The sequence below is a fragment of the Cygnus olor genome, unplaced genomic scaffold (genome assembly GCF_009769625.2).
Source record: "Cygnus olor isolate bCygOlo1 unplaced genomic scaffold, bCygOlo1.pri.v2 S102, whole genome shotgun sequence".
In the NCBI taxonomy this organism is placed as follows: domain Eukaryota; kingdom Metazoa; phylum Chordata; class Aves; order Anseriformes; family Anatidae; genus Cygnus; species Cygnus olor.
The window spans coordinates 41734-67728 of NW_024429084.1; the positions used below are offsets into that span (position 1 = coordinate 41734).

The following is a 25995-nucleotide window of genomic DNA, read 5'->3' on the forward strand; positions in this document are numbered from 1 at the left end:
CCTGCCAGAAGCAAGGCCTGACCCCTTTCCTGGCATCTGCCAGCCACTGCTTCCCTGGGAAGGAATGGGGGATAGCAAAGGGCAATTGGGACAACTAGGGCATCCACGCCTTTGCCTTCTTCATTCCTGGGGTGTATCAGGACTCCTTGTGGGGCCATGAGTGTGTCACCCTCGTGTTAGGGTGGCAGCAGGTGCAAGGGCAGCAGGCTCTGCCAGGCTGGTGACTTGCGTGCGCAGGGAGGAGTGGACTTTGCGCAGCCCAATGCCAGTGGCTGCATTCAGTAGCCCCAGAAAGCCGTCAAATGAGTGGGAAACGAGGGTATGTGAGCTGTACCTGGGCCAGCAGGGAGTCTTGCCAAGAGCTTGTGTTTTCTAGTTGGCTGGGACCAACTGTGTTTTCTGGCTGGCTGGGACCGTTTGGGCCCAGCCAGCCAACCAAGCTTTTACCCATCGAAGAGTACATTTGTCCAAGCCATGAACAGCCAGTTTCTCCAGGAGACTGCTGTGGGAGCTGGATGTATTCGAAAGTGTAGGAGACCTGCATGTGATGCGAATGATATGGAATAAGGGGTGGAAAATTGTCGCGATTTTGGCTGGGATTATGTTAATTTTGTTTGTAGAGTCTTGCATGGTGTTGTGTTTTGGGTTTACAGAAATAATGTTGAGAATAATGCTGATAACACAGTGATGCTTTAGTTGTTGCTGAGCAGTGCTTGCACAGAGTCAAAGACTTTTTGGCATCTCACGCTGCCCCACCAGTGAGGAGGCTGGAGGTCCCCAAGAAGCTGGGAGGGGACACAGCCAGGACAGCTGACACAAACTGGCCTAAGGAATGTCCCATACCATATGGCATCATGCTTAGTGATAAGACGAGGGGAAAGAAGGAGGATGGACAGACGTTCAGAGGGATGACATTTGTCTTCCCAAGAAACCCTGAGGTTTGAGCAGCCCTGCTTTCCCGGAAGTGGCTGAGCATCTGCTTGCCAACGGGAAGTTGTGAATGGATTCCTTCTTTTGCTTTGCTTGCACGTGCATCTTTGGCTTTTCCTAGAATGCTATATTTGTCTTGATCCATGAGCTTTCTCATCTTTGCCCTTCTGATTCCCATCGCCATCCTGCTGGGACAGGGTGGGCAAGTGGGTGTGCAGTGCTGAGCTGCTCACCCGCCCAGCCCAGGAGCGTGTCACAATGAAACCCTTTGTGACCTCCCTTGATGACACCCCCAGGGGTCTGCCCTAAAAAAATGCAGCTGTGACTCGGACCCTCAGTGTCCGTGCAGGACAGTGACGGGACAGGGCAGGAGCACAGGGCCTTTAAGGAGTCTAAGTGCACAGCCCACGTCCCACAATGCGGTTCCGATGCTGCTACCACCGGAGAAGACGACGTATTATCCTGGGGAGGTATCCTTGCCGTCATCGCTCCATTCCTCCATCCCGCAAGGTGGCAAAGATAACCCGCCCCTGCTCCAGGATGGTCTGGCAGGAGACCTGGTCTCCTGAGGAGAGCAGCTTTCCGCTGGATTCCTTGGATTTCCAGCCACCGAATCCCAGTGAGTGAGCATCCCGCGCGGTTGGGAAGGGTTGGGGCCAAGCAAACATCCCTGCTTGAAGCCAGGACGTCTTTCCTGGCACGGCAGCAGTGGGATCCTGTGGGTGGGGGGCAGAATGGCACCTGGATGCTGGGGGTGCTGGGAGCCCAACCCAGCATGGCCTCGCCCCGGGTTGGGAGGGAGCTTAGAGGGGGCCCAGATCCTGCTGCCTCAGCACCCTCAGAGTATAGAATTTGTTGCTAATTGAATACCTAATTGAAATCTACCCTCCTTTAGGTTAAATCTGTTAGCCCTTGTCCTATCACAGCACTCCCTGATAAAGAGTCCCTCCCCAGCTATCCTGTAGGCCCACCTTTAGGTACAGGAAGGCCGCTGTAAGGTCCCCCTGGAGCCTCCTCTTCTCCAGGCTGAAGAAGCCCAGCTCTCTCAGCCTGTCCTAGGGGAGGTGCTCCAGCCCTCTGATCAGCATCAGGGCCTCCTCTGGACCTGCTCCAGCAGGTCCATGTGTCTCTCGTGCTGGGGGCCCTTTGTCTCCTCGCTCCTGCCTTCAGCCCCTCACTGCAGCACTCCTCACTCTCCTCCATTGTTAGATGCCTGGTCGTGGGATCTTGGCAAAGAGGAAGCCAAGAAAGTCATCGAGATATTTGTCAGAAGCACAAAGAAGGTAATGGCAGCCACTTCTATTGTGGCTGTGCCCGTGTGTCCTGATGGGGCCCCGGCCCTGCTGCCAGGCTGGGCAGAGCTGCTGCCCTTCGTGTGTCTCAGACAGCACCGCACGTCACAGCACTCCAGTGTCACAGCACTCCAGTGCTGTGGGCTCTGGTTCTCCCCCCTCACGCTCCCCGTGGTTCTCTCTGTGGCTGCCAGGATGAGGAAAAGAAAATGAAGTTCCTGGAGAGCATCTGCACCCTGTGCAGACACTGTTCCTTGCTGGAGGACATGGATGCCTTCTGCCGCAAAACCGAGCTGGCAGAGAACATCAAGGTGAGGGGACGCGTGGCGGGTTGGGGAAGGGGCAAGGCCCCCTCAGACACCAGCCCCCTGTGAGGCTGGGGCAGGGGGAGGTGGAGACAAACCATGCACAGACACCAAGCTGCCCAAGGCAGGACTGGGCGTGCTGCTGGGCCTTCAGCAGCGGGCACTGGGGGCTGGTGTCTGCCACGTCCCATCCTGGTTGTGCTTTGCAGGTTTTGCTGGAAGAGGAGCCCACGGACAGTTTGCACACAGCATTTCGTAGGAATGCCATGCTAACTATTGCCACCCTCAGGTACCTGCCCAGCCCCTCCTTTGGCCAGCACATCCCCAGGGCAATGTCCCGGTGGCCCTGAAGCTGGCAGGGAGGCTGCCCAGCCCTCCCAGGGATGCCTGTCCATGGGAGGGCCGTGTCCTCCTTCCCTAAGCCTCGAGGCACCACCCCAGCACCAGCGTCCAACAAGCTCCTATCTCCCTTCTTAGCTCCACCACGGAGGCAGCACTGGATGGCAAAAAGGAGAGTCTCCTGCATGCCTGCTTCAAGAGTGTCTTCTTTCTGCCTCCCTATTTGGACATGTCAGCGGCAGAAAAAGATCTCTACAACAAGGTATGTGCTGGGTGAGGTAGTGGCACCCCCATTCCCGCTGGGCTGCTGCCTTGCTGCCTCGTGCTGAGACAACCGGACAACCAATGCAGGGCCGGAGCCCAGATTTGCTTTCCCAGCCTCATCCCTTCTCCCCCTTCCCCTTCCCTGGCCTGATCCAGTGCTGCAGGAGGTCTGCACACAGCAGCTTTTTAGCCCCAAAGTCACCCCTGGGCACTGTGAGGCGGTGCATGTGTCCTCCCTTGGTGCTGGAGGTTCAGTCAGCTCCTGGGGGTGAGAAGGACCGTAGAAATACTTCTATGATCCTCTGTCCTCCTTGCAGACCATGAACGCCATGGAAATCATGCTGCAGGCCTTTGTACGCAACTGTCCAATCTCCAGTGTCGGCGAGGAGTTGCAGATTATTTGGCAGGTCTGGCATTTGCAGAGTCGGTTTCCCAGGAGTGGTTCCAGAGCTGGGGGGGGTAACGAACGTCCATGCTGCAGTGGATGGCCCACCCCCAGTGCTAGGACTGAGCACACTGCAGGCAGGTGCCCACCTCCTTTGGGGAAGCGCACCAAGGTCTTCTGGGAGCCTGGCATCCCCTGGCTGTGGTCAAAGACCCTTTCCCCTCTGAAGAATCCTCTCATGTCACAGCAAAACTTTGCCCATGGCACTTTTGGGCCAGCCCCTCCAGACCCCAAGAGATCACCTTGCGCCAAAGCAGTGGGAGAATTTTAGCCCACTCCTTGGGCACCGCACTGGCGGCAGCTGGAGCTGCTCTCCGCCTGCCCCCCAGTCCCTCCAGTCTTCTCTTGCCAGGTGTGAATGGGGCAGAGATCCCCGGGGACCTGCCCATCCTGCACGGGAGCGTGGCCCTGAAGCCATGTTCTCCTGGCTGCCCAGTGGCCGTATCCCTGCCCCATTGCGGACCCCTGGTTCCTGCCACAGAAGCCAGCGTTCACGGAGAGGGGACAGAGGGCCGCGTTCTGGGGGAGGGCGCAGGAAGGAGCTGAGGCTGCACTGGCGGGTGGCATCTGCCCGTCTGCCTGACCACAAAGTTGGCTGGCGGATCTGTGGCAAGCCTGCAAGGGAACCCAGGGGCAGGAGCCCTGCTGAGGGCTTTGCTCCACCTTGGGGGAAGCTTTGATGGACGGCATGAGCACAGCCAGGGGTTCAGCAGTGCTGCTTCTGCTGGAGCAGGCGTCAGCTCCCAGGGCAGACCAGCAGCTTCTCTCCTCACAGGCGCTGCTGCACTATGCCACCTCCCATAACACAGCTGTGCGCAAGATTGCCCTGCAGAAGATTGAGAGGCTGAGTGATTTCCTGGTCACATATTTGGGGAAGGTAAGATGCCAGGAACCCTTCAGCCAGCCTGTCTCCCCTTCCCTGCATTCCAGAGCATCCTGCAGCTCAGGGGTGCCTGTGCAGCAAGCCCGAGCACAGGTGAGGGCCTCAGCACAGCTCTGCTCTGAAGCAAGGGTCTTTGTCCCTCCTTTGCCCCTGCTCTTCCTTCCCCAGGCCCTGCTCTCTGCCTCCACTTAACCCTTCTTCTCTCCTCCCTCCCTTGCCCAGACCTCGTTCACTGCTGGACAATGCAACGGCAGCCCTGGCACCCACAAAGAGGTCCACATCCCCATCCTGGGACAGCTGCTGGGACACCTCTTCATTTCCAGCTGTGGCACAGATTCCAACAGTTGCACAGCTTTGGATGCTCTTTATCACTTCTACGCATTCCTCACAGACGGAAGAGGTAAGAGAAGGTGTGGTGGGCAGTGTCCGTCTGCACACAGACATCTGCTGGTATGTCTGCTTCTTTTCCCCGAGTATTCTGAAGGATTGTTCTTTTGCTTGGTGGAGGCTGCCCACGGAAGTCTGCCAGGTTCCCTGACCTCCTCTGCTCCTCACAGCAGCTTCCCGCAGGAATCTGGCTATCGTTTTTCACAGAAGCTAAATGCTTACGGAAGTCCAGGAGCAGTTCTCTGCTGCTGTCCTTCTCAACCCTCCCCAGATCACCTACCACGCTGTTTTGAGGTCTTCCCCAGTCTAAGCCATCAATCGATTACCACTTCCCAAACCACATCTTCCCTGAGGAGTGGACAGCAGAGCCAGCCGTGCATCACCAGGGATGGTGTCGCCCTCCAGAATTCTCCTTGACTGTTTGCTCCCTGCCGTCTTGCAAGCAGATGTCAGGGAGCTTCCTGCACATCCTGACCCCGAGCAGAAGGGGTCTGTGACACGCTGCTATCCCCACGGCACCCAACGCCATTGCTTCTCCTCCTTCTGCATCATCCCTGAGGTCCCTCTTGCTCCCAGCAGCCATCACCCTGTGCTTTACATCCCTACCCACCACTCTCCTCACCATGGGTCTGAGCCTCCCTCCTCAACCATTCCTAGTGAAAGTGCTTTTCACCATTTGGCAAGCTTGTTGGCAAAGATGCTCTTCCCTACTGACTCTTCGGTGTTCCCCCCTGTTTAGAATGCTCGCTGACAAAGGACATGGAAAATTATGTACAGTGCCGCAAGAAGTTGAGGGATACGACATTCCCTTCATATGAAATGTCCAGACCCTGTGATATTGCCAAGGTAATGAGCTCTGGCCTTGCTGGGAATCTTGTCCGCAGCATCAGCAGGCAACTCGTGTGAGCAAAGGGGTCCAGAACCGGTGGGGCTGGCACGGCCTCACTCGCCCTGGTGAGAGGGTTCCTCTTGTCCCAAAGCTGGGGCTATGCGAAGGCTGCTCCCCTGTGTCCCGGCAGCAGCTCCAGCCCTCCTGGCCACCAGCAAGCCCTGCTTACCTGCAGGGCCAGCACTCTGTCCCCATACACCCCATCCTCACTCCTTCCCCCTGAGGGCCCTCTCTCTGGAGCTGCCCTTGCTGCTCAGCTAAGCAGCACCCTTGGGACACTCAGTGCGGCATGTCTTCCCTCCCGTCCTCCTTCCCACAGGCGTTTGGAGGATACCTCAGGCCTTCTGAAAGGGCGGACATCATCCTCACAGCCACTGAAGCTATGCGAGACTCCAGCATCTATGGCAAGCAGGGGGCCTGCAGCGTGCTGGATGCAGCCTTGGAGGACCCTGACTACTGGCTGACAGATGTAAGTGGCCTGTGGCCATTGCCCTGCCCTTGAGCTCTTTCAGGTGTTGATCCTCCCTCTCTTCCTCTCTCCCTCTTTCCTTTACTCCCTCCCTTCTTCACTCGCTTTCTCCCTCCCTCCCTCCCTGCCTCCCTCCCTCCCTCCCTGCCTCTGTCGCACATCGAGCTCTCTTGGGCTCCAGAAGCCACCTGAAGCCAGCAGAGAGCAATGGAAGGGGCCAAAGTTTCAGTGGCAGCTGTGGAAATGGCTGCAGTCTGGTGGACACACCATTCCCACCTGTGTTCCCTCCAGGTGCCAATAATCATGGAATGCATCAGGAAAAATCTGGACAGCATCCACACGGCATCAGCGCGGCGCTGCCTGGACTCCCTGCTTCTCCAGCTGACCAACCAGATGTCCAGGGAAGAAGTCAAGAACCTGCTGAAGTTCTCTCCGCCAAGTGACAGGTCCTGGCCTTAACATCCTTGAGGGCTTGTTCCACGTCGGGAGATGCACCTGGAGACTCTCTGGTTGCCAGAGCCATGGCAAACAGCAGGGCATCCCCAAGGAGCACAGCCCTCCATCCCACCAACATGTTCCAGCCCCACTGGGCCAGCCAGGGCTGCAGCAGCCCAGCTGTCCAAGGCAGCCCAGAGCCCCCCTGCCCCCAGGGAACGCCAGCTCAGCTCCCTCCTGCATGCCCAGGCTGGGCCCCCAGCGCTCCCCAAGTCACAGGGGCCGCAGGACAGCCTGGGTCCTACGGGGCTGGCCCAGGCCGCGGCCCTGCGGCTGAGGCAGCCCCACTGACAGAGTATTCTGGGCTTGCAGCACTGCCCTGAGCATGTGGGAGGTGGTCCTGGCCATGCCGCAGACCTTGGAGAAAGTTTTAAACGTGCGGATGGAAATCTTGCCACTGTGCGACTGGTGCACCGCGGTCACAGAAGACACCTGCATCCGTCGCTTGGCTGTGAGTTCCCAGATGAAACCTTGCTCCCAGCAGGGCTGCGCGTGCCCCTTCAGGCACACAGGCACAGCCCTGTCCCCATCTACCCCCAACCTGCCAGCTCCCCCAGGACGTACGGACACATCGTCCCTGGGGCCGGCAGGGCCGGCAAGCCCCCGTAACCAGCCGCGCCTGGTGCCTCTTTGGTGCCAGCTCGCACTGCTCCATCCCTGCCCAAAGGCGGGAGAAGAAGAGGCTGCAGGGAGCCCTGTAGGCCCTGCCAGGCTCTCCCTGCTCTTTCTTGCAGATGCTGGCCCAGAATCACATTTCTGAAGAGGAGTTTGGTAACCCAGTGCACCTCCTGAGTTACCTGAAGCACCCAAGCCCAGCGATGCGCTTGATGGTTCTCAAAGGGCTCTCCACCGTGTCAGAGAGCCCTGAGAAGGTGAGCGGGCCATCGTCAAGCAAAGCCATGTTGGCAGCCTGGGGCTTTGCTCTTCTGCCCTCCCATCCCTCCCCGTTGCTCTCCCCGCATCCCTGTAGTGCGCCCACGGCCACTGCTTGCAGGAGGCGATTGCCATGCCAGCTGCCAGGAAGCAAGGCAGGAGGCTGGTGCTCAGGAACCACAGCCCTTTGCCCAGGGTGGTCTCTCACGGCTTCACGGAAGGGAAACTGTGTCTTTCCTACAGGCAAGAAAAATTCAGGTCGTGCTGCCAGACATCCTGGAGGCCCTGCAGGACACCAACACAGACGTCGTGCTGAAGGCCCTGCTTGTGCTCAGCAATGTGATGGCTCATGTGGAGAGGAGAGAGGCCAGTCGCACGGCTCTGCAGCTGGCTGAGAAGCTCCTGCCACTCTTTGACCATGTAAGTCTGCTGGGGGAGCCTGAGCCCTCAGCTGGGCCCCCTGTAATGAGGGCTGCCCTTCAGCCCGGCCCCGTGGGCAGCACTCAGGCAGGGCCTTCCCAGTCTCCTCGTCAGCCCAGCCGCTGGGGAGCTCTGCTTGGACATGGCTGGTGCGGCTGGTGGCGAAAGTGGGGTGGCTGGCGGGCAGCCTGTGATGGCAACCGACTGCGTTGCCTTTCATGGGCACCAGGCCTTGCAGCTGCCCCGGCAGGGCTGCTGAGCAGCTCCTCTGGGAAGGATCCAGCGCTGAAGCATCTCACAGTTCTGTGATCTCCCTTTCGCATCAGCCGCGCTAATGCCCCTGCTCCCCATGGGCGGGCAGCAGCTGTTGCTGAAATTCATCCTGTCCTCCTCCCCGCCAGGAGTCCAGCCAGGTGCGCGAGCACTCCATCTGCCTCTTCCAAGCCGTGACGGAGGCTGTGCTGTGGCACAGGCAGAAGGAAATGAAGAGGAAAGTGCACAGCAGCCTTCTCCCACTCTACTTTCGGATGAGAGACCAGAGTGAGAGCGTAGCAAAGGTACAGATCTCAGAGCTGACCAGTTACGTGGACAAGGGTGTGCCGACACCACAGAGATGCTCTGGGGGATCTCTGGCCGGCAGCGTGAGCTGCCTCCGATGGTGGCAGTCCCGTGTCCTTGCCCTGGCCATTGAACCCAGTGCACGCTGTCCCCCACCACAGCCTCCCATAACACGCTGGGAAAGGCTCGTGGCCCTGCCAAGAGGAGGGGACAGAGGGTCTCCTTCCCAAGGCTGTGGTGCCATGTCCCAACCTCTGCTGCTCCACAGGCCTCTGGGGAAGCTCTCGTCGTCGCTGCAGAGTTTCTGCGATGCAAAGAGCTCAAGCACTTGGCCCAGACAGAACAGACGTGGAAGATCGGGGAGTGCTTGGTAAGGACGACCCCACAGGCCCCAGCCCCAGCTGGGCAAACGTGCCCGGCCAGAGCCCGCTGCCTGCAGCTGCATCCTCGCTCCCTTCCTTCCAGCACAGAGCCCCAGGGGGCTCTTCTGCAGGCCCCTCTGCCCTCCCTGTCCCCAGGATGCTGGAGGAGACCCTGGGGAGGGTCTGCAAGCCCCGTGACCTTGTGTTCTCTCTCCAGCTGCAGCAGGGCAGAGACAGAGTAGACGAATACCTGCAGCAGAGCCAGCCCTACCTGCAGGACTCTCAGACCGTCTTGCGACTTGAGGCCGTCAGGTTCATTGGTGAGCCCAGCCCCTGGGTCCCTCTTTGGGCAGCCTTTGGCAGCCCCAGGCACTGCTCTGGCAGTGAGGCGCAGCCCTGTTGCCCCCAGAGCCCCCCGACTGGGCCCTTGCTCCAGCCCCCCTCGGGCAATGACCTTGCTGGGGTGCAGGAGGGGGCACAGCCTGGCTGGCCAGGCCAGGGGCTGCGCTGCTGGGAGCGTGCTGGGGAGCAGGGGTCTGATGGGAGCTCTGTGTCTAGGGCTTGCTGCGCGCTACTCCAAGGACCAGAGCGAGGAGAAGCTGAATGAAATCATCAGCGGTGAGTGAGGGCAGTGGTGTGTGTGCTAGGGCTGGGGGGACAGGGGCAGAGGCCCCCATGCCTTGCCCTGCTCCAGGCAAATGCTTCGGGGGCAGAGGAGCAATGCAGGCATAGGAAGGAGGGAGAGGAGACGGGGTAGCCCGGCATGTCAGGGAATGCCCTCCCAGCCTGGAGTTGGGCAGTGCTGCTGAAAGGGTTGAGTGTGCCTGAGGAAGAGTCAGGAGAAAGGGCAGGAAGGCTGATAGAAGGTGGGATCCTGTTGTAGTGCACCCAACCAGGACGAAGAGGGAGATGAAACAGCCTACAAGCAGCTCGGAGCAGTGTCATGATTGCGAGCCCTTGCTCTCGTGGGGAAGCACAATAGGGAGAGGAAGGAGTCCAGGAGATTCCTGGAGTGTGTGAATCCTCCCAGGGGATGGAGGCAGGTGGTGGGGGATCCAGCTTGTGAAGGTGCCCCACTTGACCTGTGGTGCGCAGATGGGGAAGGACTTCTGGGTGCATTTGGGACATTGCTGAGCAGCAGCTTTCAACTGATTCATTTGTCCCTCCTGCTCCTCCTGGCCTGGGGAAGAGTTGAGTGGGGCTGGCATGGTCTGCAGGGGGATGCCTGGGGATCTCTGCAAGGAGTGGGTTTTCATCTCTGCTCTTCTTTCTTTGGCAGTCCTCCGGTCTTCAGGGAACGACCCGGAACCCATGGTCAGATGCCTGGCAGTTCAGACCATCATGATCCTGGCGTCAAGGCGTAACAGAACATCAGGACGGAGATTTCGACTGTTGTGGTGCTGCTAGCCATGCAGCACTCCTCAAATCATCAATATATATCTTAATAGAACCGGGTTCTTGTCTCATTATTCCAGCAGCTCCTTCAAAGTGACTCGGTGCCATGATGCAGAGCTAACTTGGAGGCTACCAAGGATGTCTTTTCCCTGGGCCCAGTGACTGCATGGTGCATTTCCTCTCCTGGTAGCAGGGAATAATATGGAAAGAAAGAGGCAGAGCCAGGTAATAAATAGGTGGCTCCGATGCTGGTGTCATGGACAGAATGATGGCTTTCTCCATCATGGGATGGCCTATGCAACTGCAGGCCTGCTGGTGCCTGTCCGGAAGCACCTTTATCAGAGGGGGAGAAAGAGTTTTGCACAGGAGTTAGCAGGGCTGATCGATAGAGCTTTAAACTAGATTTGAAAGGGGAAAGGGATAAAAACAGGCCCACTGGTGATATGCTAGGGGACGGCACACCAAAATGGGAGGGACTGTGTGCTAGCGAGATCCTGCGGCCTGCTCCATGCCATGCTGGGTACACTGGAGCACATTTGAAATGTTTCTGCACCAATCCACCCAGCGTGAGGGACAAGCAGGAGGAGCTGGAAGCTTCAGCTCAGTCCCAGAACAAGGGAGACTTGGTGAAAGTCCTGTGACTGGAGTGCTGTGATGGACGGTTATGCGCTCTTCAGGAAGGATAGGCAGGGCAGGCAAGGCAAGGGGCTGGCACAACGACATGGCTGAGAGCCTCTGGGTAAGGATTAAGGGAGAAACAAATAACGTGGATGTTGTAGTGGGAGTCTGCGATACCGATGAGTTATTCTCTAAGGAACTAAGAGATACCTCTCTTAGATCAGCTGCCCTTGTCCTGATGGCGGACTTCAACTTGCCAGACATTAACTGGTAAGACCACACAGCTGATACAAGCAGGTCCAGGAGATTCCTCACACACCTTGATGACAGCTCCTTGGTACAGCTACTGAGGGAGACAACAAGGAAAGGTGCCATCCTAGACCTGTTGCTTATGAACAGAGAGGGTGCGGTGGGTGAAGTGGTGATCGGCGGCCATCTTGGCCATAGCAATCACAAAGCGGTTGAGTTTAAAATCATTGGTGATAGGAGGAAAACTGCCACAAAACCTGCTTTTGGCAGGGGGGTTGGACTCGATGATCTCCTGAGGTCCCTTCCAACCCCTCCAATTCTGTGAATTCTGGACACGGGGAGGGCAGACTTCAGGCTGCTCAGGGAACTCGCCAATTGCCGAGGCGATTGGCTCTGGGGCAGACGCGTTCTGCTGCGGAGTGGGGGATCGAGACAGGCAGGGCTTTTTTTCGGCATCAAGGCCACTCGAAGCAGCCGAGGGAGCCGCCAGGACCCGGCAGCCCTCTTGAGGGAGGCTGACGAGGTGTAGGTGGAGCCAGCAGCGCCCCCTCCCTGGCTGTTCAAAAGCAGCCCCTAGGGAGCGTGGGTGACCAGGAGCACCGCTAACAGGACCGGCAAACAGGGCGTGGCACGTCAGAAGGGACTGGCGCGGCAGTTAGCGCGGCAGTTCGCGCAGGCAGGGCGAGCAGGGACGGCCCCTCACCGCTGTCTTACAGTGGTCTTTCCCTTCGGTACTGGTACTGGTAGCCTGCTTGTGAGAAACCTGGCCATGGTATCGACCAGGCAGAAAACCATGGCCTCCGCATCTCTTGCGGCCTCTCCAGCTGCAGTCACTGATGTGGCTACTCAGACAGAGGGCTCAGGGAAACACACCGCCGTCCAGGTCTTGGGCTGCAGGGTGTGCCCGAGTCTTCTGTCCGTATCCAACAGCAGCAGCGAGGGGTATGCCTGTGGGAGGTGTGCCCAGGTTGAAGAGCTGCTCGAACAGGTAGCGGAGCTTCGGGAGGAGGTGAGCAGGCTCAGGAGCATCAGGGAGTCAGAGAGGGAAATTGACTGGTGGAGGTGTACTCTACCCTCTCTGAAACAGACTCACCAGCCTGCCACAGCACAAATGTCTCCTGCTACGCAGAAGACAAAAGTTGCCTCATCCTGCCAGGCAGTAGGAAGGGACCTAGGCCAAGGGGGGGAATGGAGGCAGGTTCCTGTTCGGGGTGGTAGGTGAGCCCTGTCCCTGCCCACCTCACCTTCCCATCTACCCTTATGTAACAGGTATGAGGGTCTAGAACACGACAGTCAGAACAACAAAGTAGACGAAAGCCCGTCCCAGTTGGAGAGGATGCCTAAGGCAAGGCAACCTATCCCCTGCATTGCCACATCAACTGTCAAAAAAGAAAGAAGGGTTATTGTCATGGGGGACTCCCTTCTGAAAGGGACAGAGGGCCCAATATGCCGACCAGACCCAACCCACAGGGAAGTCTGTTGTCTCCCTGGGGCTCGGGTGAGAGACTTTGCTAAGAAAGTCAAGCACCTGGTACAGCTCACCGACTACTACCCGCTACTGGTCTTTCGGGCTGGTAATGACGAGGTAGCAATGAGAAGTCTGAGAGCAATCAAAAGGGACTTTAGGGCTTTGGGGCAACTACTAAAAGGATCAGGGGCACAGGTTGTGTTTGCCTCTGTCCTTCCGATAGGGGGGATCGCTGCTGACAAGCGGGCTCACCACATTAACACGTGGCTTCGGGACTGGTGCAACCGACAGAACTTTGGGTTTTTTGATCATGGGAAGGTCTACGTGACGCCAGGCCTGCTGTCACCAGCTGGGATGCGCCTCTCTCAGAGAGGGGTAAGGATTTTGGCTCAGGAGTTGGCAGGGCTGATAGATAGGGCTTTAAACTAGAGTTGAAGGGGGAAGGGGATAAAACCAGGTGATGAGCTAAGGGATGGTGCGCTAGAATCAGAGGGACTGTGTGCTAGTGAGGTCCTTCGGTTGGCTCCACAAGGTGCTGTGTGTAGGGAAGTGCATTTGAAGTGCTTCTACACAAATGCACGCAGTAGGAGGAATAAAATGGACGAGCTAGAAGTCTTGGCCCAGTCCCACAGCTATGACATCATCGGCATAAGCGAAACCTGGTGGGATGAGTCCTGTGGCTGGTGTGCTGCAATAAATGGTTACAGGCTCTTCAGGAGGAACAGGCAGGGTAGGCGAGGTGGCGGGGTGGCAATGTATGTGAAGCATGGGCTGGACTGCGTGGAACTTCAAGTTGGTGATGGCAAAGTTGAGAGCCTCTGGGTAAGGATTAAGGGACGAACAAATAAAGGGGATGTCGTTGTGGGAGTCTGTTACAGACCACCCAGCCAGGACGACAACACCGATGAATTATTCTTTACAGAACTAAGAGATGCCTCAAGATCAACTCCCCTTGTCCTTATGGGAGATTTCAATTTGCCAGACGTCAACTGGGATCACCACACAGCTGACACGAGCAAGTCCAGGAGGTTCATAAAGCACCTAGATGATAACTTCTTGGTGCAGGTGCTAAGGGAGCCAACTAGGAAAGGTGCCCTCCTAGATCTGTTGCTGGAAAACAGAGAGGGTCTTGTGGGAGACGTGGCAATTGCCGGCCGTCTCGGTCATAGTGACCATGAAGTGGTTGGGTTTAGAATTTATGGTGACAGAAGGAAAACTGCCACCAAAACTTCGGCCCTGGATATGGGGAAAGCAGACTTCAGGCTGCTCAGGGAACTAGTTAGGAAGGTCCCCTGAGAAGCTGCTTTGGAAGGTATCGGGGTCCATCTTTTTAAGCACCACCTCCTAAGAGCACAGGAGCAGGCGATTCCAAAATGTCGGAAGTGAAGCGGGCGGGGCAGAAGGCCAGCTTGGCTGAGCAGGGATCTTCTTCTAGAGCTTAAGAGGAAAAAGCTTCCAGTGTGGCCACTGGAAGTGAGGTCGGGTGACGTGGCAGGGCTACAGAGGTGCTGTTCGCCTCTGTCGGGAGAAAATTCATGCAGCCAAAGATCAGAGGTGAAGCTGGCTAGTACTGTGGGTGACAACACAGACATATATATATATATATATACATATATATATATATGTATTGAATATGTTAACAGCAAAAGGAGGACTAGAGGAAACATTGGTCCATTACTTGATGAGAATGGTCACCTCACAAGCAGGGACATAGGCGAAGCAGAGACATTTAATGCCTTTTTCGCCTCTGTCTTCAAGAGCAGTGATGGGCTCTGGGACCCAAGGGGCCCAGAGTTGGAGGGCCGCGACTGCAATAACAAAAGCCTCCCAGCCAAACCCACACTGGATGCATATGAGTCTACGGGGCCTGAGGGGATTCATCCCAGGGTTCTCAGAGGGCTGACTAATCCTCATCGCGTTCTACAAGTTCCTCGCGAAGGGGAGTGGAGAGGCAAGTGACCTATTCACTGTAAACACCAGTGATAGGACCCGCGGGAATGGTGTTAAGCTGAGGCGGGGGAAGTTTAGGCTGGACATCAGGAAGAGGTTCTTCACCGAGGGGGTGGTCGCACACTGGAACAGGCTCCCCAGGGACGTAGTCAGTGCACCAAGCCTGTCTGAATTTAAGAAGCGATTGGACTGTGCACTTAGTCACATGGTCTAAACTTTGCGCAGACCTGTGTGGTGCCAAGAGTTGGACTAGATGATCCTTATGGGTCCCTTCCAACTCGGGATATTCTATGAGTCTATGATTCTATGATTCTATGATAAAGTCCTTGTGAGACCTCTCTCAATTATTTTTCAACGGTCTTGGGAGCCCAGAGAGGTCCAAGTTGACTGTAGGCTGGCAATCATTGTGACAGCTTTCAAGAAGGGCAAGAAAGAAGAGCCTGATAATTACAGACCTGCCAGTCTCTCTTCAGAGCCTAGTAAAATATGGAGAAAACTGTTTGGGCGTTACTGAAAAACACCTGAAAGACAACACAGTCATTGGTCACAGCCCACCAAGGTTCATGAGGGGAAAGTCCTGTTTAACAAACTTAATTTCCTTTTATGACAACATCACCCATCTAGTTGACCAAGGGAAGGCAGGTTTTGGATTTCCATCAAGTTTTCAATACTGTTTCTCTCAGTATCCTTCTGGACAAAATGTCCGTTGTACAGCTAGATAAATACATGCTGTTTAGGGTGAAAAATTGGCTGATGGGTTGGGCTCAAAGGGTTATAGAAAGGGGGTTGCATCAGGCTGTTGACCAGTCCCTAGTGGGGTTCCCCAGGGTTCCATTGTAGGGCCAGCACAAGAGGCTGGAGAGCAGCCCTGCAGAAAGGGATCTGGGGGTTTTGGTCGACAGCAAGTTGAATACGAGTCAGAATTCAGCCTGGAGGAGACTGAGGGGAGGCCTCCTGGCGGCCTGCAGCTCCCTCACGAGGGGAGCGGAGGCGCAGGTGCTGAGCTCTGCTCTCTGGGGACAGTGACAGGACCCGAGAGAACGGCACGGAGCTGGGACAGGGGAGGCTGAGGCTGGGTGATAGGAAAAGGTTCTTCACTGAGAGGGTGGTCGGGCACTGGGACAGGCTCCCCCGGGCAGTGGGCATGGCTCCAAGCCTGCTGGAAGTCAAGAAACGTTTGGACAACGCTCTAACATTCTCCGATATTGGGCGGTTCTGTGTGGAGCCTGGCGTTTGACTCAATGATCCTTGTGGGTCTGTGTGGGAAAGGAATTTGCAGGTGGCTTTGCGCTATTTCACACGTCCCTGAATTAGAGATAATGAAGAAATAAGCATTAGAAACAAAATCTCGAGCAAGGTGGAGATAAATTGGTTGGAGATAACTTGGCTACGACGTTAAAGATGAGCTTTGCGCAGTGGCCAATTGCTGGCTGGCTTGAGGCGCATGTCTCGGGGCACCTTCTGCTCAAGAGCCATCAGGAGACTGTGTCTTTCATCCCTTCAGGTCTGCCCCTTTCCAACTCAGGATATTCTATGATTCTAAGTGTGGCGCCCAGCATTTGGCCTTGAATGCCACGCAGCTGGATGCGGCCCGTCGATCCAGCCTGTCCAGATCCCTCTGCAGAGCCTTCCTGCCCTCAAGCGGATCAACCCTCCTGCCCAGCTTGGTGTCGCCCGCGAACTTACAGCGCCCGGACGCCTGGGACCCACCCAGCCCAGGCGCGTGTCACAATGGGACCCTTTGTGACATCCCTTGGTGACACGCCAGGGGTCCGCCTTATAAGAGTGCAGCCGTAGCTCAGACCCTCAGTGTCGGTGCACGGCAGTGACGGACAGGGCAGGAGCACAGGGCCTTCGAGGAGTCCCTGAGCACAGCCCACATCCCACAATGTCGCAACCGTCCGCCCGCAGGAGCCGCCGTTTTATCCTGAAGGGCCCTGTTCCCACTCCAGAGACGCTTTCTGATTCCGATGAGGAGGGAGGCATCCCCCCCAGGCAGCCCAGGCTGGCCTGGCAGGAGACCTGGACAGAGGACAGCTTGCTGGCAGAGGGCAGCAGCCTAGCTGAGGTCAGCGAGCTGGGCCTGGAAGACTTGCTGGATGAGGAATGCAGCCTGTCAGAGGACATGGACCTGTCAGAGCCCATCGATGAGACCATGTTGCTGGAGAAACCCCGTAAGTGAGGGTCCCTGTGAGACAAGGTGGGGAGGGTCGGGGCCCAGCGTGGCCTGGCCCGGGGTGGGAGAGAGTTGGGGGGGGCCCCATCCCATCCCCTGCGGCGGGGCTGGGCGGCAAGAAGCCGCTGGGCTGGCGGGAGGCACCCGCGGGGAGGCTGTGCCAGGGGAGCGGGCACGGGGCCGACGGGGCTGAGCTTCCTCCACAGCACCACAGAATCCCAGGACGCTTTGGGCTGGGGAGGACCTCAGTGATCATGACGCCTCCCCCCAGCCCAGGCTGCCCAAAGCCCACCCAGCCTGGCCGTGGGCAGCGCCAGGGAGGGGGCACCGCAGCCTGCGCCAGGGCCTCACCGTCCTGGGCGTGAAGGATAGAAATCCCTCCCTGACCGAAAGAAACCTGCCCTCTTTTAGGTTATAGCCGTCACCCCTTGTCCTGTCGCTGCCCTCCCTGATGAAGATCCCCCCCAGCTTTCCTGGAGGCCCCTTTGGGCACTGGGAGGCCACAGCGAGGTCCCCCCGCAGCCTTCTCCAGGCACCACAAGCCCAGCTCCCTCAGCCTCTCTTCCCAGCAGAGCTGCTGCAGCCTCTGGGCATCCTCGCGGCCTCCCCACGTCCTTCTGGGACTGGGGCCCTTCCTCTCCTCACTCCTGCATTCAGCCCCTCTCTGCAGCACTCTTTGCTTTCCTCCTTTCCAGTTAAGGCATGGGATCTGTGCAAAGACTCGGCCATGGAATTCATGAAGGCTTATGTCAGCGGCACAGAAAAGGTAACGGCAACCGCTTGCATCGCAGCCGTGCTCCTGGCGCTGCCACGGCTCTGCTGTGGGGCTGCTGAAGGGCTGCTGGCTGGGCAGAGCCGTGGCCTCCGGGTGTCCCACACAGCTCCAGACCCCTCAAGGCTTTGGTCCTGCTGGCCGTGGGTGTCCCCCTAACGCTCTGTTTGTGTCTTTGTGGCTGCCAGGACAAGGAGGAGCAGAAGATGCTGTTCCTCAGCAAAATCTGCGCTCTGTGCAGAACTGTTACAGAGAAGGGCTTGTCGCTGGACTTGCATGCCTTCTGCTGCAAAAATAAGCTGGTGGAGAACCTCATGGTGAGAGGATGTGCGGCGGGTTGGGGAAGGGGCAAGGCCCCCTGGCACCAGCCCCCTGGGAGGCCGGGACTGGGGCAGCGCTGGCTCTGCTGGTGCTGGGTGCCGGCGGCTGCAAGCTCTCATTCCTCTTGTGCTCTACAGGCGCTGCTGGAAAAGGAGCCCATGGACAGCTTGCACACAGAATTTCGGCAGAAGGCCATGGAGACTCTCACCGTCCTCAGGTGACTGCCCAGCCCCTGGTTGGGCCAGCACATCCCCAGGGCAATGTCCTGGTGGCCCTGAAGCTGGCAGGGAGGCTGCCCATCCCTCCCGGGGATGCCTGGCCAAGGGAGGTCCGTGTCCTCCTTCATAAGCCTCGAGGCACTGCGTCTAACAGGCTCCTCTCTCTCTCTCCCTCAGCAACACCGTGCCGAGAGCACTGCATGGCAAAAAGGAGAGTCTCCGGAATGCGTGCTACAGGAGCGTCTTCTTTCTGCCTCCGGAGTCGGATGTGCCAGAGACAGAAAGAGCGCTCTACACCAAGGTATGTGCTGGGTGAGGTAGTGGCACCCCCAGTCCTGCTGAGCTGCTGCCTTGCTTCCCCGTGCTGAGACAACTGGAGACCAATGCAGGGCCGGGGCCCAGATTTGCTTTCCCAGCCTCATCCCTTCTTCCCCTTCCCCTTCCCTGGCCTGATCCCGTGCTGCAGGAGGTCTGCACGCAGCAGCTTTTTAGCCCCAAAGCCACCCCTGGGCTCCAGAGGGGCTCAGAGCCAGCTCCTGGGGCTGAGAAGGGCCACAGAAATAATTCAGTGATCACCTGTCCTCCTTGCAGACTATGAATGCCATGGACCCCATGCTGGCAGCCTTCGTACGCAACTGTCCCCCCGCCAGCGTCAGCACAGAGTTGCAGAATATCTTGGAGGTTTGGCATTTGCAAAGAATTTCCAAAGAATCCTCTCAGGTCACATTTGCAGACCGCTGTCAGCCCAGCAACTTCTCTCCTTGCAGGTGCTGCTGGACTTTGCTGGCTCCAAAAACTCAGCTGTGCGTGAGAGAGCTGTGACGAGGATTGAGAGGCTGAGTGATTTCATCCTCTCATATTTTGTGGCCAAGGTAAGGAACAAGGAACCCTCCACCCTTTCCTGCATCCCAGAACATCCTGCCTCTCAGGGGTGCCTGCGAGGCAAGCCTGGATGCATGTGAGGGCCTCAGCACCCTGAAGCAAGGGTCTTCGTCCCTCCTTTGCCCCTGCTCTTCCCTCCCCAGGCCCTGCTCTCTCAGGGGCCGGCTCTGCTTCCACTAAGCCCTTCGTCTCTCCTCCCTCCCTCCCCCAGATCTCAGACTACAATGAAAAATACAAGGACAGCCACGATGATCCCAGAGAGCTCTACATCCCCATCCTGGGCCAGCTGCTGGGACACCTCTTCATTGTCAGCTGTGGCACAGATTCCATCAGTTGCACAGCTTTTGATGCTCTTTTTTCGCTTCTACGAAATCATCTCAGACGGAAGAGGTAAGAGAAGGTGTGGTGGGCAGCGTCCGTCTGCACACAGACATCTGCTGGTATGTCTGCTTCTTTTCCCCGAGTGTTCTGAAGGATTGTTCTTTTGCTTGGTGGAGGCTGCCCACGGAAGTCTGCCACGTTCCCTGACCTCCTCTGCTCCTCACAGCAGCTTCCCGCAGGATTCTGCCTATCGTTTTCCACAGAAGCTAAACGCTCACCTCATGTCCAGGAGCAGTTCTCTGCTGCTGTCCTTCTCAACCCTCCCCAGATCACCTACCACGCTGTTTTGAGGTCTTCCCCAGTCTAAGCCATCAATCGATTACCACTTCCCAAACCACATCTTCCCTGAGGAGTGGACAGCAGAGCCAGCCGTGCATCACCAGGGATGGTGTTGCCCTCCAGAATTCTCCTTGACTGTTTGCTCCCTGCCGTCTTGCAAGCAGATGTCAGGGAGCTTCCTGCACATCCTGACCCCGAGCAGAAGGGGTCTGTGACACGCTGCTACCCCCATGGCACCCAACGCCATTGCTTCTCCTCCTTCTGCATCATCCCTGAGGTCCCTCTTGCTCCCAGCAGCCGTCACCCTGTGCTTTACATCCCTGCCCACCACTCTCCTCACCATGGGTCTGAGCCTCCCTCCTCAACCATTCCTAGTGAAAGTGCTTTTCACCATTTGGCAAGCTTGTTGGCAAAGATGCTCTTCCCTACTGACTCTTCGGTGTTCCCCTCTGTTTAGAATGCTCACTGACAAATGACATGGAAAATTATGCAGAGAGACGCAAGAAGTTGAAGGATACAGCATTTCCATTCACTGTAATGTCCGCTCCCTGTGATATTGCCAAGGTAATGAGTTCTGGCCTTGCTGGGAATCTTGTCCATAGCATCAGCAGGCAACTCATGTGAGCAAAAGGGTCCAGAACCGGTGGGGCTGGCACGGCCTCACTCGCCCTGGTGAGAGGGTTCCTCTTATCCCAAAGCTGGGGCTATGCGAAGGCTGCTCCCCTGTGTCCCGGCAGCAGCTCCAGCCCTCCTGGCCACCAGCAAGCCCTGCTTACCTGCAGGGCCAGCACTCTGTCCCCATACGCCCAATCCTCACTCCTTCCCCCTGAGGGCCCTCTCTCTGGAGCTGCCCTTGCTGCTCAGCTAAGCAGCACCCTTGGGACACTCAGTGCGGCATGTCTTCCCTCCCCTTCTCCTTCCCACAGGCATTTGGAGAATACCTCTTCCCTTCTGAGAGGCTGGACGTCATCCTCACAGCCCTTGAAGCTTTACAAGACTCCAGGTTCCATGACAAGAAGGGGGCCTGCAGCGTGCTGGACGCAGCCTTGGAGGACCCTGACTACTGGCTGACAGATGTAAGTGGCCTGTGGCCATTGCCCTGCCCTTGAGCTCTTTCAGGCGTTGATCCTCCCTCTCTTCCTCTCTCCCTCTTTCCTTTACTCCCTCCCTTCTTCACTCGCTTTCTCCCTCCCTCCCTCCCTGCCTCCCTCCCTCCCTCCCTGCCTCTGTCGCACATCGAGCTCTCTTGGGCTCCAGAAGCCACCTGAAGCCAGCAGAGAGCAATGGAAGGGGCCAAAGTTTCAGTGGCAGCTGTGGAAATGGCTGCAGTCTGGTGGACACACCATTCCCACCTGTGTTCCCTCCAGGTGCCAATAATCATGGAATGCATCAGGAAAAACCTGGACAGCATCCACACGGCATCAGCGCGGCGCTGCCTGGACTCCCTGCTTCTCCAACTGACCAACCAGATGTCCAGGGAAGAAGTCCAGAAGCTGCTGAAGTTCCCTCCGCCAAGTAACAGGTCTGCAGCCTGTCACTCCATCAGCACAGCCCTCCATCCCACCCATGTTTTCCAGCCCCACTGGGCCAGCCAGGGCTGCAGCAGCCCAGCTGTCCAAGGCAGCCCAGAGCCCCCCTGCCCCCAGGGAACGCCAGCTCAGCTCCCTCCTGCATGCCCAGGCTGGGCCCCCAGCGCTCCCCAAGTCACAGGGGCCGCAGGACAGCCTGGGTCCTACGGGGCTGGCCCAGGCCGCGGCCCTGCGGCTGAGGCAGCCCCACTGACAGAGTATTCTGGGCTTGCAGCACTGCCCTGGGCATGTGGGAGGTGATTCTGGCCATGCCGCAGACCTTGGAGAAGGTTTTAAACATGCTGATGGAAGACTTGCCACTGTGCGACTGGTGCACGGCAGTGACAGAAGACACCTGCATCCGTCGCTTGGCTGTGAGTTCCCAGATGAAACCTTGCTCCCAGCAGGGCTGCGCGTGCCCCTTCAGGCACACAGGCACAGCCCTGTCCCCATCTACCCCCAACCTGCCAGCTCCCCCAGGACGTACGGACACATCGTCCCTGGGGCCGGCAGGGCCGGCAAGCCCCCGTAACCAGCCGCGCCTGGTGCCTCTTTGGTGCCAGCTCGCGCTGCTCCATCCCTGCCCAAAGGCGGGAGAAGAAGAGGCTGCAGGGAGCCCTGTAGGCCCTGCCAGGCTCTCCCTGCTCTTTCTTGCAGATGCTGGCCCAGAATCACATTTCTGAAGAGGAGTTTGGTAACCCAGTGCACCTCCTGAGTTACCTGAAGCACCCAAGCCCAGCGATGCGCTTGATGGTTCTCAAAGGGCTCTCCACCGTGTCAGAGAGCCCTGAGAAGGTGAGCGGGCCATCGTCAAGCAAAGCCATGTTGGCAGCCTGGGGCTTTGCTCTTCTGCCCTCCCATCCCTCCCCGTTGCTCTCCCCGCATCCCTGTAGTGCGCCCGCGGCCACTGCTTGCAGGAGGCGATTGCCATGCCAGCTGCCAGGAAGCAAGGCAGGAGGCTGGTGCTCAGGAACCACAGCCCTTTGCCCAGGGTGGTCTCTCACGGCTTCACGGAAGGGAAACTGTGTCTTTCCTACAGGCAAGAAGAATTCAGGTCGTGCTGCCAGACATCCTGGAGGCCCTGCAGGACACCAACACAGACGTCGTGCTGAAGGCCCTGCTTGTGCTCAGCAATGTGATGGCTCATGTGGAGAGGAGAGAGGCCAGTCGCACGGCTCTGCAGCTGGCTGAGAAGCTCCTGCCACTCTTTGACCATGTAAGTCTGCTGCGGGAGCCCGAGCCCTCAGCTGGGCCCCCTGTAATGAGGGCTGCCCTTCAGCCCGGCCCCGTGGGCAGCACTCAGGCAGGGCCTTCCCAGTCTCCTCGTCAGCCCAGCCGCTGGGGAGCTCTGCTTGGACATGGCTGGTGCGGCTGGTGGCGAAAGTGGGGTGGCTGGCGGGCAGCCTGTGATGGCAACCGACTGCGTTGCCTTTCACGGGCACCACGCCTTGCAGCTGCCCCGGCAGGGCTGCTGAGCAGCTCCTCTGGGAAGGATCCAGTGCTGAAGCATCTCACAGTTCTGTGATCTCCCTTTCGCATCAGCCGCGCTAATGCCCCTGCTCCCCATGGGCGGGCAGCAGCTGTTGCTGAAATTCATCCTGTCCTCCTCCCCGCCAGGAGTCCAGCCAGGTGCGCGAGCACTCCATCTGCCTCTTCCAAGCCGTGACGGAGGCTGTGCTGCGGCACAGGCAGAAGGAAATGAAGAGGAAAGTGCACAGCAGCCTTCTCCCACTCTACTTTCGGATGAGAGACCAGAGTGAGAGCGTAGCAAAGGTACAGATCTCAGAGCTGACCAGTTACGTGGACAAGGGTGTGCCGACACCACAGAGATGCTCTGGGGGATCTCTGGCCGGCAGCGTGAGCTGCCTCCGATGGTGGCAGTCCCGTGTCCTTGCCCTGGCCATTGAACCCAGTGCACGCTGTCCCCCACCACAGCCTCCCATAACACGCTGGGAAAGGCTCGCAGCCCTGCCAAGAGGAGGGGACAGAGGGTCTCCTTCCCAAGGCTGTGGTGCCATGTCCCAACCTCTGCTGCTCCACAGGCCTCTGGGGAAGCTCTCGTCGTCGCTGCAAAGTTTCTGCGACGCAAAGAGCTCAAGCACTTGGCCCAGAAAGAACAGACCGGGAGGATCGGGGAGTGCTTGGTAAGGACGACCCCACAGGCCCCAGCCCCAGCTGGGCAAACGTGCCCGGCCAGAGCCCGCTGCCTGCAGCTGCATCCTCGCTCCCTTCCTTCCAGCACAGAGCTCCAGGGGGCTCTTCTGCAGGCCCCTCTGCCCTCCCTGTCCCCAGGATGCTGGAGGAGACCCTGGGGAGGGTCTGCAAGCCCCGTGACCTTGTGTTCTCTCTCCAGCTGCAGCAGGGCAGAGACAGAGTAGAAGAATACCTGCAGCAGAGCCAGCCCTACCTGCAGGACTCTCAGACCGTCTTGCGACTTGAGGCCGTCAGGTTCATTGGTGAGCCCAGCCCCTGGGTCCCTCTTTGGGCAGCCTTTGGCAGCCCCAGGCACTGCCCTGGCAGTGAGGCGCAGCCCTGTTGCCCCCAGAGCCCCCCGACTGGGCCCTTGCTCCAGCCCCCCTCGGGCAATGACCTTGCTGGGGTGCAGGAGGGGGCACAGCCTGGCTGGCCAGGCCAGGGGCTGCGCTGCTGGGAGCGTGCTGGGGAGCGGGGGTCTGATGGGAGCTCTGTGTCTAGGGCTTGCTGCGCGCTACTCCAAGGACCAGAGAGAGGAGAAGCTGAATGAAATCATCAGCGGTGAGTGAGGGCAGTGGTGTGTGTGCTAGGGCTGGGGGGACAGGGGCAGAGGCCCCCACGCCTTGCCCTGCTCCAGGCAAATGCTTCGGAGCAGAGGAGCAATGCAGGCATAGGAAGGAGGGAGAGGAGACGGGGTAGTCCGGCATGTCAGGGAATGCCCTCCCAGCCTGGAGTTGGGCAGTGCTGCTGAAAGGGTTGAGTGTGCCTGAGGAAGAGTCAGGAGAAAGGGCAGGAAGGCTGATAGAAGGTGGGAGCCTGTTGTAGAGCACCCAACCAGGACGAAGAGGGAGATGAAACAGCCTACAAGCAGCTAGGAGCAGTGTCATGATTGCGAGCCCTTGCTCTCGTGGGGAAACACAATAGGGAGAGGAAGGAGTCCAGGAGATTCCTGGAGTGTGTGAATCCTCCCAGGGGATGGAGGCAGGTGGTGGGGGATCCAGCTTGTGAAGGTGCCCCACTTGACCTGTGGTGCGCAGATGGGGAAGGACTTCTGGGTGCATTTGGGACATTGCTGAGCAGCGGCTTTCAACTGATTCATTTGTCCCTCCTGCTCCTCCTGGCCTGGGGAAGAGTCGAGTGGGGCTGGCATGGTCTGCGGGGGATGCCTGGGGATCTCTGCAAGGAGTGGGTTTTCATCTCTGCTCTTCTTTCTTTGGCAGTCCTCCGGTCTTCAGGGAACGACCCGGAACCCATGGTCAGATGCCTGGCAGTTCAGACCATCATGATCCTGGCGTCAAGGCCTAAGAGAAACTCAGGATGGAGATTTCGACTGTTGTGGTGCTGCTAGCCATGCAGCACTCCTCAAATCAGCAATATATATCTTAATAGAACCGGGTTCTTGTCTCATTATTCCAGCAGCTCCTTCAAAGTGACTCGGTGCCATGATGCAGAGCTAACCTGGAGGCTACCAAGGATGTCTTTTCCCTGGGCCCGGTGACTGCATGGTGCCTACGAAAGAGTCACAGAACCGCTGCGGTTGGAAAAGGCCCTTCAGCTCAAGTCCAACCGTCAGCTAACACTACCCACAAAACCACGGCCCTTAGCACCAAGTCCACACATTTCTTTAATAGCCCCATTCCTGGGGACTCCACCAGTGCCCTGGGCAGCCGGTTCCACCCTTTCCATGAATAAATTCTTCCTGACATCCCATCTAAACATCCCCTGGCACAACTCGAAGCCCTTTCCTCATGTCCAGGTCTCAGGCTGCAGGGTGTGCCTGCATGTTCTATCAGGGTCTGAGGGCAGCGGTGAGTACACCTGTGGGATGTGCGCCCAGGTAGAAGAACTGCTCAGCCTCCTGACAGAGCTTCGGGAGGAGGTTGGCAGGCTGAGGAGCATCAGGGAGTCGGAGAAGGTTGAACTGTACTCTGCCATCCCTGGGACAGATGCGTCAGACAGACACAGCAGAGGAAATGGAGGATCCACTACCTTCCGGCCATCAGGCAGAAGGAGTGGATCTCAGCGACAGGGGAATGGAAGTCCAGATCTGCTCAGGGCAGCAGGCACGTGTCTCCTTGCCAAGCTCACCTTCCCAGGTGCCCTGATACAACAGGCTCTGGAACTAACAGACACACAAATGATGATGTGCATGAAGGTCCATCCAGGTTGGAGGGGTTGCCTAGGGCAAGCCAGCCTTCCCCCAGTATCACGACCACCTCCATCAAGAAAAACAGAAGGGTTACTGTCATAGGCGACTCCCTTCTGAGGAGAACAGAGGGCCACATATGCGACCTGACCCAACCCATTGGGAAGTCTGCTGCCTCCCAGCAGAACAGGGTAAAAGATGTTTCTAGAAAGCTCCCTCACCCAGTAAGGCCCTCTGAGCATCATCCATTACTGTTCTGTCCCGACGGCAGATTCAAAGTGGCAAAGAGAAGTCCGAAGGCAATCAAAGGGGGACTTCAGGGCCTTGGGACAATGGGTGAAAGGATCAGGGGCACACGTAGCTTAGGAAAAAAAAGCGGGTTTATGATCTTTGGAAATGAGGTTGGGCCACTGAGAATGATTATAAGGATGTTGTAAGGATGTACAGGGACAAAATTAGAAGGGCCAA

General features: G+C 57.8%; 2 protein-coding genes across 2 annotated transcripts; both read left to right on the plus strand.

Moving 5' to 3' along the window:
* The first annotated feature begins 959 nt into the window (after positions 1-959).
* LOC121063085 lies at positions 960-24729 on the plus strand. Its single transcript, XM_040543418.1, has 19 exons — positions 960-1549; positions 2140-2213; positions 2417-2533; positions 2737-2816; positions 3005-3128; positions 3448-3537; positions 4351-4452; positions 4681-4858; positions 20078-20184; positions 20547-20696; positions 20988-21142; positions 21424-21562; positions 21846-21983; positions 22228-22404; positions 22806-22961; positions 23231-23332; positions 23542-23644; positions 23883-23942; positions 24602-24729. Exons 1-19 carry the CDS (start codon positions 1348-1350, stop codon positions 24727-24729), a joined length of 2382 nt encoding a protein of 793 aa, XP_040399352.1. The 5' UTR covers positions 960-1347.
* LOC121063089 lies at positions 5939-10411 on the plus strand. The gene is made up of 10 exons (XM_040543423.1): positions 5939-6203; positions 6495-6649; positions 7011-7149; positions 7433-7570; positions 7815-7991; positions 8393-8548; positions 8818-8919; positions 9129-9231; positions 9470-9529; positions 10191-10411. The coding sequence occupies exons 1-10, from the start codon at positions 6024-6026 to the stop codon at positions 10316-10318; spliced, it is 1338 nt and encodes a 445-aa protein (XP_040399357.1). The 5' UTR covers positions 5939-6023; the 3' UTR covers positions 10319-10411.
* Positions 24730-25995: the final 1266 nt, after the last annotated feature.